Below are 13,581 nucleotides of genomic sequence, written 5' to 3' on the forward strand. Positions count from 1 at the left end.
CACAGCTGCGAGCACGGACCCAGCAGAGACACGCAGAGAGCCCACGAGCCCGCAAAGTAGCGGACGCATATTTTTCTCTGGTGCACAAACGCCCGGTTGCCACATGCGAAACGCAGTCTGCGAAGAGGATACGCAGCATTTGTTAGTTACATAACTGGACTACTTGTTTTCTTTTATTCTTGGGCTTTTTCTCTCCCCCCCTCTTGCCTCTTTTTTGTTGCACCGAAACTGACCCCCCCTCCCTCTCTAAACTCAAAATGGAGAACGACGACAAATACCTCCCTGAGCTGCTGGCGGAAAAGGACAGTCTGGACTTGTCGTTCACGCACGCCATGAAACTTTTGAACGCAGGTAAAGTAGGTGTGCGGTGTTTTGTGTGTGTTTACCCTACAGTGGGGTATGTGTGTTGAGAGCGCCACGCGTGTGCGGACCCGGGATGTGGACAAGCTCATCCACAGTTCGAGCTTTCACTGTTTCACTAAGTACAGATGTGTGTGTGTGAGAGCGAGAGCCGTTAAACTAACGTCTGAAACGGCAGAATTGCGCTGTTGGAGCACGCACTTTCAAATATGCTCTTCACGCTAATTTCCGCTTCCCCTCACAGCTGCGGCGTGTCTCTGTTGTCTCTCTGTTGACACTCGTGTTGAGTTCACGGACTCCGCGAGTGAGTCCTCCAGTTTTCCGGTTGGAAAAACAATGTTTTATCCGGTTGTATCCGGCAGGCAGCGGCGTCGCGCTACCCGCCAGCCGAGAACCGGTCGCGAGCCTTGGAAACTTCCAGATCCCGTTGAGTGTTGGGGGGTCTCGAGCGGGAGAGAGATTTCGCTGCTGAAGTGTCCTTTTGGACAAGATATGACAGAATTATAGTTGTGCTGGAGCCTTTGGTGCTCGTTATTTTGTGTGGTCGTCAAGTTAGCTACTAAATTTTGCTTTTATCCTACCATTTTATGTACATTTGTCAATGTAAATGTTCAGAAAACACGACTTAACATGTGATGTTTGAGAAAGCACATGGCAAAACATTAGGGCATCAAAGTGTAAAACTGAACTATGTATGAGTTTGTACGGCAGAGAGTGTTAGATATTGTGATTTACAATTTAAATTACTTTCATTCTAAGTCAATCTTCAGTTCACTATTCACTGGGTAATGGATTTAAAACATGCTGGAGCACTGATGCATGAGATGCCATCAACATCATTTTCTTCATTACAGAAGCTGCAACTGAGTTAAAGTAACTCACTCCGATAAAGAAAATAAGACCTTGAGGCAGGCGACCTGATGTCAGTGTTTTAATTTGCTTTTGCAGATTGATAATTGCATTGTGTCATGACAGTTGTCGAGCCCAGATGTCCTTCCTCTGGTTGTTTTGAGTTTCTCTCTGCAAAGCTGCTTCCTGTGTAAGAACCTCAGACACCTGCTAAAGATTCAGCTGGCCTCTTTTTGCCTCATCTCTGAACCTCAGCGTTGGAATGACACACAAAAGGTGTGCATGTTTTGTGTACATTGTGGATTCCCCTCCTTAATGCATCCAGTCAGAGCCACCCCTCTTCCCTAAAGTCTGCAGCTGGTAGACTGTGGTGTGGCTGACGTGTTTGCACACAGCAGGCTCATGAGTTGTCATGATCAGGAGAGAGGAGGCGGTCTGAGATGGTGCTGTGTGCCTGGGAGGAAGAGTTGATGGATGGTGGTTGTGTAGTGCCAGCAGCTATGTCCAAAAATGAATTAATTGGAATATAAATGCTGGAGTATGAATGGTCACACAAGTGGAACATGTCCTCCAGGTCTTCAGATACTAGATGATCTCCTCAAATGTCTTAAAGCAAAATGTATTCAATAGGGAAAAACATACAAAAGTGTTGTATTGTCAAAGCTGTTACTGGTAAATGCTTGTAGCAAACAGTTATTGGATTATTAATATGAACATTTCCACTCTTATTAACTATGTTAAAAGCCAAATGAAATCAATCACATTTCATTCTTCTGAAAGCAATGTTGATTGGTAGTTCTTCGGTTATTGTTGGATTGTTGTTTGAAATAATTTTCAAAGTCTGTCTCATAAACAGGAAAACTCAGGCTTAAAAAGTGAAGATGTATTACTAGAATTTAACATTTCAGCCTTTTTATACACCAACATCTTACTTGTTTTCACCACGTATTTAGTTAAACATAAATCCACCTGGTAATTATGCCAAAGATATGCTCTGTGGTTCCTGTGAGATTGCCTTGCCTGAAACCATTCCTCTCCCCTTCTAGAAATTGATAGAATCCAGAAAGGCGAGACTAAAAAGGAGGCAGAAGCATACCTGGACCTTTTCACAACAAAGAACATCAAACTTAAGGAGCGGGTGCTCATACCTGTCAAACAGTACCCAAAGGTGAGCTGACTTTGCCTCTGATATTCAGATTTTTCCTTTTTTCTTTCTTTCCTCCTCTGTCCTGTTGTCAGTGTGAACTCCTCTTTATTAAATTTATCCTTCAGCCAAGTTTCAATTATAAAAAGCCACAGGGTTACTCGAGAGTCCCAAATGACTCCTCTCAACCTTGATCTTAAAGCCCCAGAGCATAATTACAACAGATACAAGCATGTCTTAAGATATCCCTGAAAGGATCAAAATGTTAATATCATAATGGTCAGAATAGATCCATAGTCGAATAACTTTTTAGGTTCATTTTTATTTTTTCATGTTAACACAAATTGAACAACCCCACTTTTTTCTAAAAAGAGTCAAATCTAAAGCTGCAACCCCCAGATCAATACGAGTATGGACACAACTGTCTGAGCTCCAGACTTGGGTTTAATTTGTGCGTCAGGAATAACAAAGCTAATGAGCGTGTTCTTCTCCGACTATAGAAAGCTCCTTTTACAGCTCCAGCAGGAATTCCGTTAATGCGTTTGGCAGTGACATCTAATTGTAGAGGACACATCATATACACAGTAATCACACTGTTGAAAGATTGAGGAGCTACAGATTGCTGCTTTTGATCACAGGCTGGTTCTGGCTCAGTGCTTGGATAATTGTAGCAAATGGTAACCGGCGGTATCGCAGCCCTCAAGGGCTCCTATCGACCTTCCTTGGTAAATCTACTTCTTACGGGCTGTGGTGTGCACAACAGGCCCTCTTCTCCGCCAGCGATCGCTCCTTCACTTTCTCTGCATTAAACTGGTCTCTCCCTTTTTGATTGTAACTCTGGTGTTTTTCTGCTTTGCTTTTGTTATTAGTTCAATTTTGTGGGGAAGATTTTGGGACCTCAGGGTAACACAATCAAACGGCTACAAGAAGAGACTGGAGCCAAGATCTCTGTGCTGGGCAAAGGATCCATGAGAGACAAAACCAAGGTACGATACACACACACACACACACACACACACACGAATACAGTGCTAAACGCCTGTGCGAGAGTACTTGAAGCCATAAGGCATCTGGCCTATACTTTAGGGGGGCAGCAGGCAATGAGCCCAGATAATGTCAACTGGCAGGACTTAATGTAAAGCCAAGGGCAGCTGTGTCCATACATCTGTTTCAGGAACCCTCAGGATCTTACACAGAACCTGTTTCCTGCCTGTTCAGACTACGATATAAAAAATGGCGTTAACACATCAATGCCCCTTTTTGAGGTGGTAGCTGTGCTGTCTTTGACTTCTTTTGACTTTTTTTTTTCAGGAGGAGGGGTTGAGGAAAGGCGGCGAGCCCAAGTACGCCCACTTGTCCATGGACCTGCATGTATTCATTGAGGTGTTTGCCCCCGTTCCAGAGGCTTACCTGCGCATGGCACACGCCATGGAGGAAGTCAAGAAGTTCCTGTTTCCCGTGAGTTTGCCTTTGCTTGTTGGCTTGTTTGTTTGTCTGTTTGCTTCCTTCCCTGCACGGGCTGCACTTTGAAATGTAACTACCAACCCTCTTCCCCCCCCCAACTAATTCAATTAATTATTTAGCAGACATTTAAGGGAAATTATGAAAGGCTAAAGCAATGTCTTGAAGAGTTGACAGACAAAACAGTGCTTTGAGTAAAGTTCTAATGACATTTGTATTGTGCAGCTTACTGATGAGTTGCCAGCTTAATATAACTCGAACAAGTCAATGATTATATTTCAATGAATCTGTTGATTCTCTAATTTATTGTTTGATATGTAAAATGGTTTAATTGATGCAGTGCTATGTTAATGTTTTCAAATACCTTGGAGGTTTCCTCCCCCGCCAATTGACTACATTATTAAATTGAATCTCTGCTGCTCTATCAGTCTATTAATGGAGTAATTGTTTCATCAGTTGTACACACATTTTTTTTGTCTAAAAGTCAGTGCACAGATGGAATACTCGTCTAGAAGAGGGTTGAGTTGAGGCATAACTGAGGATATCCGTTTCAGAATAGGCGACCACATGTCGGTCGGTGTCATCACAGCTCTCTCTGCTCCGGCACAGTCCTGACACGTAAAGCAATCGTCGTAAGAGGATGAATCGGGTTTGCTTTCACAGTGTCGGCGGGGTCACCCCTTGATATGGCTCGTCCGCAAGTCCGTCCTTCACTGTGTCTTCACAGTATGATTTCCGTTCTTCAGGGAGTGACAGGAGTCGCTCCGGAGATGCACAGCTCCCAGACAGTTATGTGGGCTTTATTGGTTTTATGCCGAGAGATTCTTAAGCGTGGGCCAGCGCCGTCTGCTGTCAGATCCAGCTGTAAGAAACCGTAGTGCTGGAACAATGGCTCCTGCCCAGGGGTTTTTTGAGATGCCTCACAGTTTTTAATTAGTGTGGAGGGTCCTTTTCAGAAGGAATAATAAGTTGGATGAGAGTCAATGCTGGTTTTTGCCATGTTATGTAAAAAGTAATCTGTCAGACTGGAAGTCCTTCATCTGAGAATGGGAAATATGTTGATGAATAAATCTCTGAGAAAATGGGTGGACATGATTTGTCGAGGAAATGTTTTATGCATCACCTGGTCTTCTCAGGTATTCCAGTCATCTTTGACGATTCCTCCTCAGTCCTTTTTTTGTCTGCTAATGTAAATGCAGAAAGCAGGGGGCTTGCTTCTGTGTCAGTGATTTGCATAGCTTGTTATTTTTCAACAATACATCTTTTGAGAATGTAAGAAACCTCATTAATCCAAATACCTCATTGGATAAAGACATGTCACCTCAGTGGTTTGTTAAATGCAAGTGCAGTCGCGCTCGTAATTTGTAATCAGTCAGATGTTTTTTTTTCTGCTTTTTGCTCAATTGAAAAGAATTGAAAGCCATGTTGTGCGCAGCATGGTCTAGTATCCCCCCTCCCCCCCCCCTGCTCCTTTCTCAACATTGTCAGTGCAATGTCACGATTTCAGTCCAGAGACTCATTTATATAAGTATTGATTGGGTCAGTGTGTCGCTCTTGTGACTGGGTTCACAGAAAGGCGTCAGTTTGTGCTGCGTGCTCGCTCACCCACCCTCACTTACTGTTTTGTAGACGGAATAAAAAAGAAACCTCTGATGCAGACCTGTCAGGAAGTGCAGGCAGAAGTGATTTACATTTTGTGCATGATGGAGAGGAGGCACATGGAGACGGCGAGCGTGGATGGATGGTTTCCAACCTCCCACATTCATGACCCCTCCCTCCCCTCTCACACTCTGACTCACTGGCGCTGAGACTTTTTCTTCCACTCGCTGTGTTAAACATTAGGGGAAAGCTGAGCATCTCTGTAATTGTGCTCCACTCGTTCCTGCACACTTTTCTTCCCTCGTTTTTCACTTCTCCTACGTAATGTGCTCTTGGTTTTTAACGTGTCCTCTTATTGTGTGCATGTGTTTAGGATATGATGGATGACATCTGCCAAGAGCAGTTCATGGAGATGAGCTACCTGAACGGAGGCCAGGAGCACGGAGCCCGAGGTCGCGGGGGCATGCCGGGCAGGGGCCGTGGAATCCCTCCTGCTGGAGCGCACAGGTGAGGAGACGCTCGTGCACACACACACACACACACACACACACACACAGATATTCTTGTATAACAGTGGCTGTGTCGGCGAGGTAATAAAAAGATCTGAGTAAGATTAGAAGAACAGTTAGAATGGCTTTTCTGTAATTGTGTATAACAGAAAATGCCTTCATATACACTTCATATTCTATGTTGCCTATAAGCTTAGTGTTATAAGACAGCCGTCTGATGTAAAGTGGTTTTATTGGCTTGTTTTTGAAAAGGCACAGTGCAAAGGTTTTCCCTGATACCATTAAGACCTCAGGCTCCCTGATTCTAACGGCTTAAAAGGTTTACTCATACCTAAATTTCTCAGCCTGAAAATGTTGCTGCTGTTATTCTAAATGGTAAAAGTTAGCCTCTGAAACAGGATATGACTGGAAACAACAGGCCACATTTGTCAACGGTGCAAGTTTTTGTAGCTTATTGATTTTTCTGTTGTTTTTTTGTCTTGATGAACATTCGAGCAAACGCATTAAATAACAATAAGTCAAAGGTTTACGCTGGCAGCACATCTAGTATTGTGTTTCTGCTTCAGAGATGGAGAAAATAAAGGTTATGTAATTATGTGTTTTCTCTTCCTGACAACAATCGGTGCTTTCACTGTCATGACTTCACTTTAAGCACCTTAGCTTGTACTCGCTCAATAATAAACGCGTTACTTAAATAAGACGGTAACTACAGATTAGAGTAATGACCGCGGCTCTCGTCTTTAGGGGAAGAGGAATGCCTCCTCGTGGAGGTGCTGTGAGGGGAGGCGTGACCCGAGGTGGCCCAGCCAGAGGCGGCCCAGTGAGGGGTGGCCCGGGAGGTCGAGGAGGGCCCCCTGCAGCACCTGCCAGAGGAGCTGTGGCACCTCGTGCGAGGCCTCCAGCTGCCGGACCTCCCCAGAGGATGGCGCCCCCACCACACCAGCACTCCTCCACTGCAGCCTCTGAGAACTACGATGAATATGTAAGTGGGGAAGTCATTCATTGTTTTGGGCACCCACTTAGCTTTGAACTGCTCATCCAACATCAGTTTGCTGTAGTGCTATGGAAGCACTTTGGGGACATCTTGACATTCATGATTTACAGACAAGTCCCTCCTCAAATCTGACTCTGTTTCTCTGTTTCCTTCCCTCTTCAGGGCTACGATGAGAGCTACACAGACACGTCCTACGAGTCGTACGACAACTATTACAGTCAGCCGCAGGCGTGAGTCAACCACACGTCTTTAACGTTTTTTGTTTTGCTTTTTTTTTTACTTCCTTCTTAGTTGCTAGATTGACTCGAGGTGGGATTTGAGAAGAAGTGGAAACACTTTTCCGCCTCTCTGCACTCTGGTATTTGACAGAGAAGCAGCCAGAACTCAGGTGTTCAGTACTGGAGAGTGAAAGCTTTAATCTTGAAGCCAATTATCCTCTTACTAGATGTTAAGATCAGCAGTTACTTGGCGGTTTTTCAAATAATAAAAGTGATTTATTTTTTCTTCTTCTGCCCGTCTTTGACCAGAGAGCCAGAATACTATGACTACGGACACGGAGAGACCACAGACTCGTACGAGTCGTATGGTAAGGACTATGTTTTACTCTTAAACGGCATCAGCGCAGAGCTCGTCAGGGTGTCTGTGTTTTGAAGCCTGTGTGTTTTTGTTTGTGTCTGTGTCCTCTCCAGGCCAGGACGACTGGAATGGGACCCAGCAACTAGGTCCAGGAAAAGCCCCTCCCATCTCCAGAGGTGCCAAGACGACTTACCGGGATCACCCATACCGACAGTACTGAAGCGGACTCGCCACCCTTAACGTGTCGCCCTGACTACCGCCTGTCTACCATGGCAGCTCTTGCTTTAAGCAGCCCGACAAAAGTAATTGTCCGTTTTGTCTTTGGTTTGGTCTTTTCCTACGCCGGACTTTATACGAGAGAGCAAATTGGGAACTGAAAATTGGAACTGGTTTTTGTGATTTGGCCGCTAACTCCCTCCCCACCACCGCCACCACCACTACTTTGTCACACCCACCCATCCATTCAACCAACCAAAGCGGCTTTTAGACGAGTTAAAAAGAGAAGTTGGTGACCCTTTTTGTTCCTTTTCATTTAAATTTTTTTATTTTATGTTGCTGTATTTTTCTCTCTGACTCTTTTTTACCCCCCTCTGGCTTTTTTTGCATTGTTGACCGTTAATTTTTTAACTGTTTTGGAATAATCATTTCTAGTGGAGTCGGTGGCTCACACCCACTTGTCTAAGGAGTCCATTATAATTGTTTATAAATACAAAGAATCTGTCGAGGGTCAGTTGCAGATTCCCATTTAGGCTACATTTCAAAATTCTTTTTAATATAGCTAAATAAAAGACCTTTTAAAACTTTCAATCATGTAATATAGACTTTTAAAAAAAAAAAATCAAACAACTGTTAAATTAAGTGAAGGTTAAAGAATCAATGTTAATGGAATCATTACTATTCATTTTTGAATGATGGTTTGTTTTTAAATAGTTCTAAAACATTGTCCATTTAGGATTAGTCAGCAATATTTGTCATTGTACGTAGAGTTTTGAAATATAGCCCTAATAGACACTGTTGAGATGGACTGTCCTCATATCCTCAATTTGTTATACATGTTAAAAAAACGTTAATTTTACGATTCTGAAGACAAAAATGTTTGTTTTAATAAGAACACAGCCAAGAGCTGGCCTCCTGTTATGCTTAAAACACAGTTCAGGTCTTCATTTTGTGATCTGACTCTATAAACTGCATGCACAAAGTACTCAAAGAAAGGATTGGGACAAAAATCTCCACATGGGTCTTCTCTTTCTACAGAGAAGGGATCCTGCAGCTCAATCCTAACTCTTGTACATATTTTAAAACTAACTGTTTATCTGTACCCTCTCCATAAAATGCATTATGCTACATGTGTAAGCTTGCCTAAATAGGTTACTAAATCTGTCCAAAAGATGTTTTGCAGCAGTTTGTCAATAAAGCTTAGTTTGTTTTTTATGAAACTTAACTTGCTTTATTTGTTTCCTGTCCTAGTAAAATTCTGAAATGGCCTTTTTTAAACAACCTTCAGCAGTCAGATGCAGGTGTTTTCCTTTTGTTTCTCATTCAAAACGCATTTTAAATCTAAATGAATGTATTGACGCCTGACGACTTTAACCCTACTAAATGATGTCTTGATTGATTATCAAAAGAGCACAACTTATTCTCTCTCTCTCTTTCTATACTTTTTAAAAAGGACCCAGAGGTAAGACCTCTAAAATAACCTGGATAGCTTCCTAATGTGTATAGAGTTCTAAAGCATTGAATGCCTGGGTATGTATAAGACTTTTTCAATCCTCTTACCTGTGGTCGTAATCGTTAATGAGAGTTTGCTTTTATAGCATCTGAAAATTAACTTGAGTTCAAACCACCATTCAGGTCTAGGCTTCATTGTCACGAATGACGCCGGCGCGGCGCCTACTTTAGTGCAGAGTAATGGCAGTGCAATGGAGAGGACGGTTATAACCTAGAGAACTCCACCGTAAAGGTAACCTAACCCTAAATGTGTAATTTCGTTCTAGTGTGTTTATCCATTGACATAAACTTGCTGGTAAACGAGTAGTTTCTTAAAAGTCTCACCACAGTCATGGCAACAACAACAACAACAAAAAAAAGAATCCACTCAAAAGTAAGAAAAACGTAACTTCCAATATCATACAGTCGTGGATTTCATGTATCAAAATAACTGTTCTGTGTACTAACAAAATACATTAGACTAGTGTTAACGCAACTCTTGCTAAAATGAACGAAAGCCAAATGGATGTCCAGATCGTCTGCTGTTACTTTTTTCATTTGCTTACTGTTAATATTTCAAAGGTTGTGCCTGTACGACGTTATCCAAAAAGCTTGAGTTGCATGAGCAGATCTTCTCCTGTAGACTTTGCATGATACCTGTCTCAAGTTTCTCCCACTGTTCTTCCACACGATATTGATTTGGGGTTTGTCCTTCCTTCAGGCACAGCTATCGGTCACTGAGTGCCCAGAGACTGACAGTCTGCCCGAGTGAGACCATACAAATACACCTCAGGTTGGTTCTCCGCTGCACCCTCCTCCATTTTACAGGTCCACACTGTTGGACTTTGCTTGCCCCATACACACGCATTAACTACACGCTCCATATTCTTTTCTTTTTCCCCCCATTATCACTCTCCGCACAGCTTTTTAGATTGATTTCTACCTCCCAGGCAGCCATTAGTGTCCATTCATGTTTGTCTGAGAAGAAAATCCACTTGCATAAATGGGAAACTTTTGTGAAAAGTGTAGAATCAATCAATCCAAGTGCTTTATATTTGCTAAAAGCTTCATTGCTTTTGTAGCAGCAGAGCCTTTTTATTTTTACTGAATCGCAAACGGTGCATTCATGAACACTTGTACATAGGTGGGGGGGGGGTTACACTCCAGTGACGGCCGCTGGTCTTTGAAACAGGGGGAAGTTCATTTCAGGCCCAGTTATTAATACTGATAATAATTCATTATAATGATAATTCTATAATGATAATTCTGCTCCATTCACTCCCAGAGACAAGTGACGTTTTTACCGCATTTATCCAAACGAGGAAAAAGCGATTGTGTGCAACAACACCAGACTAGAACAGCTGTTAGTAGCTTATTTCACTCTACTGACACAAGAATAGCATTCATCCTCTCATCTAAACTCGTCAAGAAAGTGAAAAAGTGCTTTCCTCAAAATGTCAAACCATCCATAAAGTGCTAGATTTAAATTTTAGATAACCTTTCATGCATTTGTTTTCCAATATCTCTAGTAATCTGAGTGCCTTCGCAGCTGAATTCAGGAAGGAAGGAAAGTTTTCAGTGTCTCTTTCAGACAGATTCCTCTCTGTGTCCGTCGTTCAAAATCACCAGCACTGTCCTTTTTTCAGCCTGTAAGTCTGAGTGTGCAGCAGCAGCAGCAGCAGCAGCACTTTCATGACATTCACAGCATTTTAAAGGTTGGTTGATCCTGACGATTGCCCAGCTCCTGTTTAAGTCGCTCTGCTTTTGACTGTGTGTGTGTGTGTGGTCACACACTAGCCTTCAGCAATTCTGAGGGAGGGAGAAAGCATCGTCGGTGTCAGCGCGGTCTCAGAGAGAAAGTGACTAATGAGCATCTGTAGGCTCAAGGTTCGCTCTCTCTCTCTCTCTCTCAGATGGAAGGAAAGAAAACAGCAGCAGCAGCAGTGAGAGGACTCTGGAGATTCTCCAGAACAGAACCAATGAGAGGGAAAGAGGTGTCAGAGGGATTTCTCATGATGTCCTCTGTGTGTCTGGAAGGCATTACAACGTTAAATGAAGGCTTGGAAAGTAGTGCTGGAGTTGAAGCTGGTCAGTGGAACCATCTCAGGGCGTTCTTTTGAGAGAAAGGTCACTCAGTTGTTTGGGGATTGTGTTCAAACACACGGCTGTCACCAGTTTTCTTACAGAAAAGTTATAAAATCCTTTTTTTCTTTGTGACGGTAACGTGTCACAATTGTGGTTTTTGTTAAAAAGCTGGTTTTTATTCCTCTAAAATAAATAATAAACGACGTATGCTGCCTTACTTCCAGACGTTAAGAGAAACAGTCTGGGTCTTTGTTGCTCTGCTGAGGAGGCAACAAAGACTGTGTTCCCACTGCAGGCCAAATGGATTTCTGTCTCATTTCAGATCTTTTTTGTTTTCTTTCTCGCAGACTTCTGCACTGTTACTTGCGAGGGAATTTGTGATTCCAGACATAACCAAGCAATCGGCATGGGTCGCTATGGTAACGATGATGGCGTACCCACGTGTGTGGCACTTCTTTCAGGGGGGAAAATCGAGTCGCCGCCATCTCGGTGTCCAAAAAAAATCGCCGAAAGTAACATGCACAAGCGCTCAGCCACAGAGGAGGCTGGTGTTAAACATGGAAGTGTTCCACGGCGCAGTCGAAAGACTGTTTGAAATCTAATGTGAACTAATCTGCAGAAATCAGGAAGGAAGAGTTCTGAATCCACTGGTTTTTAATTAAGTGGCAAAAACACTGAAATTGAGACTTCTGACCGCGTCAGCTGTTGATTGAAAAATTAACACACTAACCCACAATCATCCGTCTTGCCAGTAATGAAGTCTCACTTGTTAAAAACGTTGCTTAGCTACAGTTTGAAGAGCTGCTGTTGCTGCTGATGCTGCTGATGATGATGATGCTGCTGCTGCTGGAAAATGACCTTTTAATCAATTATTGCAGCCACTGCTTACAAATCTGATTTAAAAAAAGGAATTTATAGTGGGCTTTGTTTTTGCTAAGCACTCCCTCTCTAAAGCTACATTAGTCGGATAAGTTCATGTTTAGTTTTTTTATAATTAATAATTTCTAATGAATCCCCCTGTCCGGTCCGGCTGCCCGCAACACATAATCCTAAAACGAATAAATAAAAATACTGCAGTTCCGAGTATCCCAGACTCGTCCTGCACATATCAAATCTGTCCGACACCAAAAGGCATGCAGTCAATCATATTACATGTCCTGGGTACTGGACAGGACAGGTTAAAAAAAAAAAAAAAAAAAAAAAAAAAATAATTTCTAATGAAATGGCAGCAAAGCTCAGGAGGGTTGAGTGACTTCACGCTCACGTCAGTGTCTGTGCTCTTTTCTCTCTCCTGCAGTGAGGACATGCACGGGAACAGCTCACAACATGGAGGTGGTCGGAACGACTCTCTCGGGGCACTCTTTGGAAAAAGTAGTGGCCCGATGCCCATTTCTGTGCTTGGCGGGGCGGCGGGAGGGGCGGGGAGCCAGGGTTGTGGTGGCCGGCTGCCAGTTGACCCACAGAGGGCGGCTGATTTAGTGCGAGGAGGAAGAGGAGGAGGCTGCAGCTGGTCAGCGGAGACGTTCAGAACGACCATAGACTGAAAAACAGCTCTGCTTTTTTTTTTTTTTTTTTTTTTTTACGATGACTACATATCATGTTGATATTGAATTACTGTGCGTTATCATTGTGTAATTATTTTTATAACATTGAATACACACAGTTTCCACAGATCACAAATGTAATTGTTACAGACTAACTCGCCATAAAATGAGCACTCCTGTTATAGTAAGCTGTGAAATTGTTTTTAGAGTTTTTTTTGTAAGGCGAGCTGCATTCAGGAAGACTAAGTATTCAAGTCTCAGTGCCTTATTGCTGCGTGGGCTTGTACTCATGAGTGAACGACGGCCGCAGAGCGCGGATCACTATCTGGCGATGGGCGAGTTGACCGCTGCCACATCTTGGCACCGCGCGGCCCCGAGGATATCACATGCTAATGCACTGACGGCAACACATTTGCATGTACTCGCATGTTCCCGCCGCACAAATGTGCAACACTTTCAGAACCAAACACGCGTCAGCATCTCCAGTGTGAGAGCGCGGGTGAAGACTGACATTACCAAACTTGCCCTCCATCTATCCATCTTTCCATCTACCCATCTACCCATCAGGCCTGTGTTGATTTGATTCCCCGCTCTGCCATTTCCGCCGAGTTACATCTAGAGGTCGAAACTCCACTTTTTGTGTGGAGAACAAATGTCTCTGCTCAGAGGCAGCATCATTCCGCTTATTGGAAAAGCTGCCAGCTTACAGCACACAACATTACATATTAGGGAATGGGCCATAACCAAAACAAT

The 13,581-nt window shown here is 43.2% G+C and overlaps 1 protein-coding gene across 2 annotated transcripts; it reads left to right on the forward strand.

Moving 5' to 3' along the window:
* The first annotated feature begins 6 nt into the window (after positions 1 to 6).
* On the forward strand, positions 7 to 13,321 carry khdrbs1b (KH domain containing, RNA binding, signal transduction associated 1b). 2 transcript variants are annotated; one of them, XR_009234095.1, is made up of 11 exons: positions 7 to 351; positions 2,256 to 2,377; positions 3,223 to 3,339; positions 3,665 to 3,811; positions 5,787 to 5,920; positions 6,667 to 6,904; positions 7,079 to 7,146; positions 7,444 to 7,502; positions 7,606 to 7,794; positions 9,921 to 9,992; positions 12,582 to 13,321. XR_009234095.1 is itself a non-coding variant. In XM_058620001.1 (9 exons), the coding sequence occupies exons 1-9, from the start codon at positions 258 to 260 to the stop codon at positions 7,710 to 7,712; spliced, it is 1,086 nt and encodes a 361-aa protein (XP_058475984.1). In that variant the 5' UTR covers positions 7 to 257; the 3' UTR covers positions 7,713 to 8,928. The 2 variants fall into 2 exon arrangements, 1 of the variants encoding a protein (XP_058475984.1); XM_058620001.1 differs by lacking the exons at positions 9,921 to 9,992; positions 12,582 to 13,321 and having other exon boundaries at positions 7,606 to 8,928.
* The last annotated feature ends 260 nt before the right edge of the window (positions 13,322 to 13,581 follow it).

This window comes from Solea solea, chromosome 20, assembly GCF_958295425.1.
Source record: "Solea solea chromosome 20, fSolSol10.1, whole genome shotgun sequence".
Taxonomy (NCBI): domain Eukaryota; kingdom Metazoa; phylum Chordata; class Actinopteri; order Pleuronectiformes; family Soleidae; genus Solea; species Solea solea.

Bases quoted from the DNA above. Each gene is read 5' to 3' on its own strand.
- khdrbs1b (XM_058620001.1), top strand. From the start codon at position 258: ATGGAGAACGACGACAAATACCTCCCTGAGCTGCTGGCGGAAAAGGAC. The intron at 6,905-7,078 runs GTAAGTGGGGAA...TTCCCTCTTCAG, and splicing joins CTGAGAACTACGATGAATAT to GGCTACGATGAGAGCTACAC. The intron at 7,147-7,443 runs GTGAGTCAACCA...GTCTTTGACCAG, and splicing joins TATTACAGTCAGCCGCAGGC to AGAGCCAGAATACTATGACT.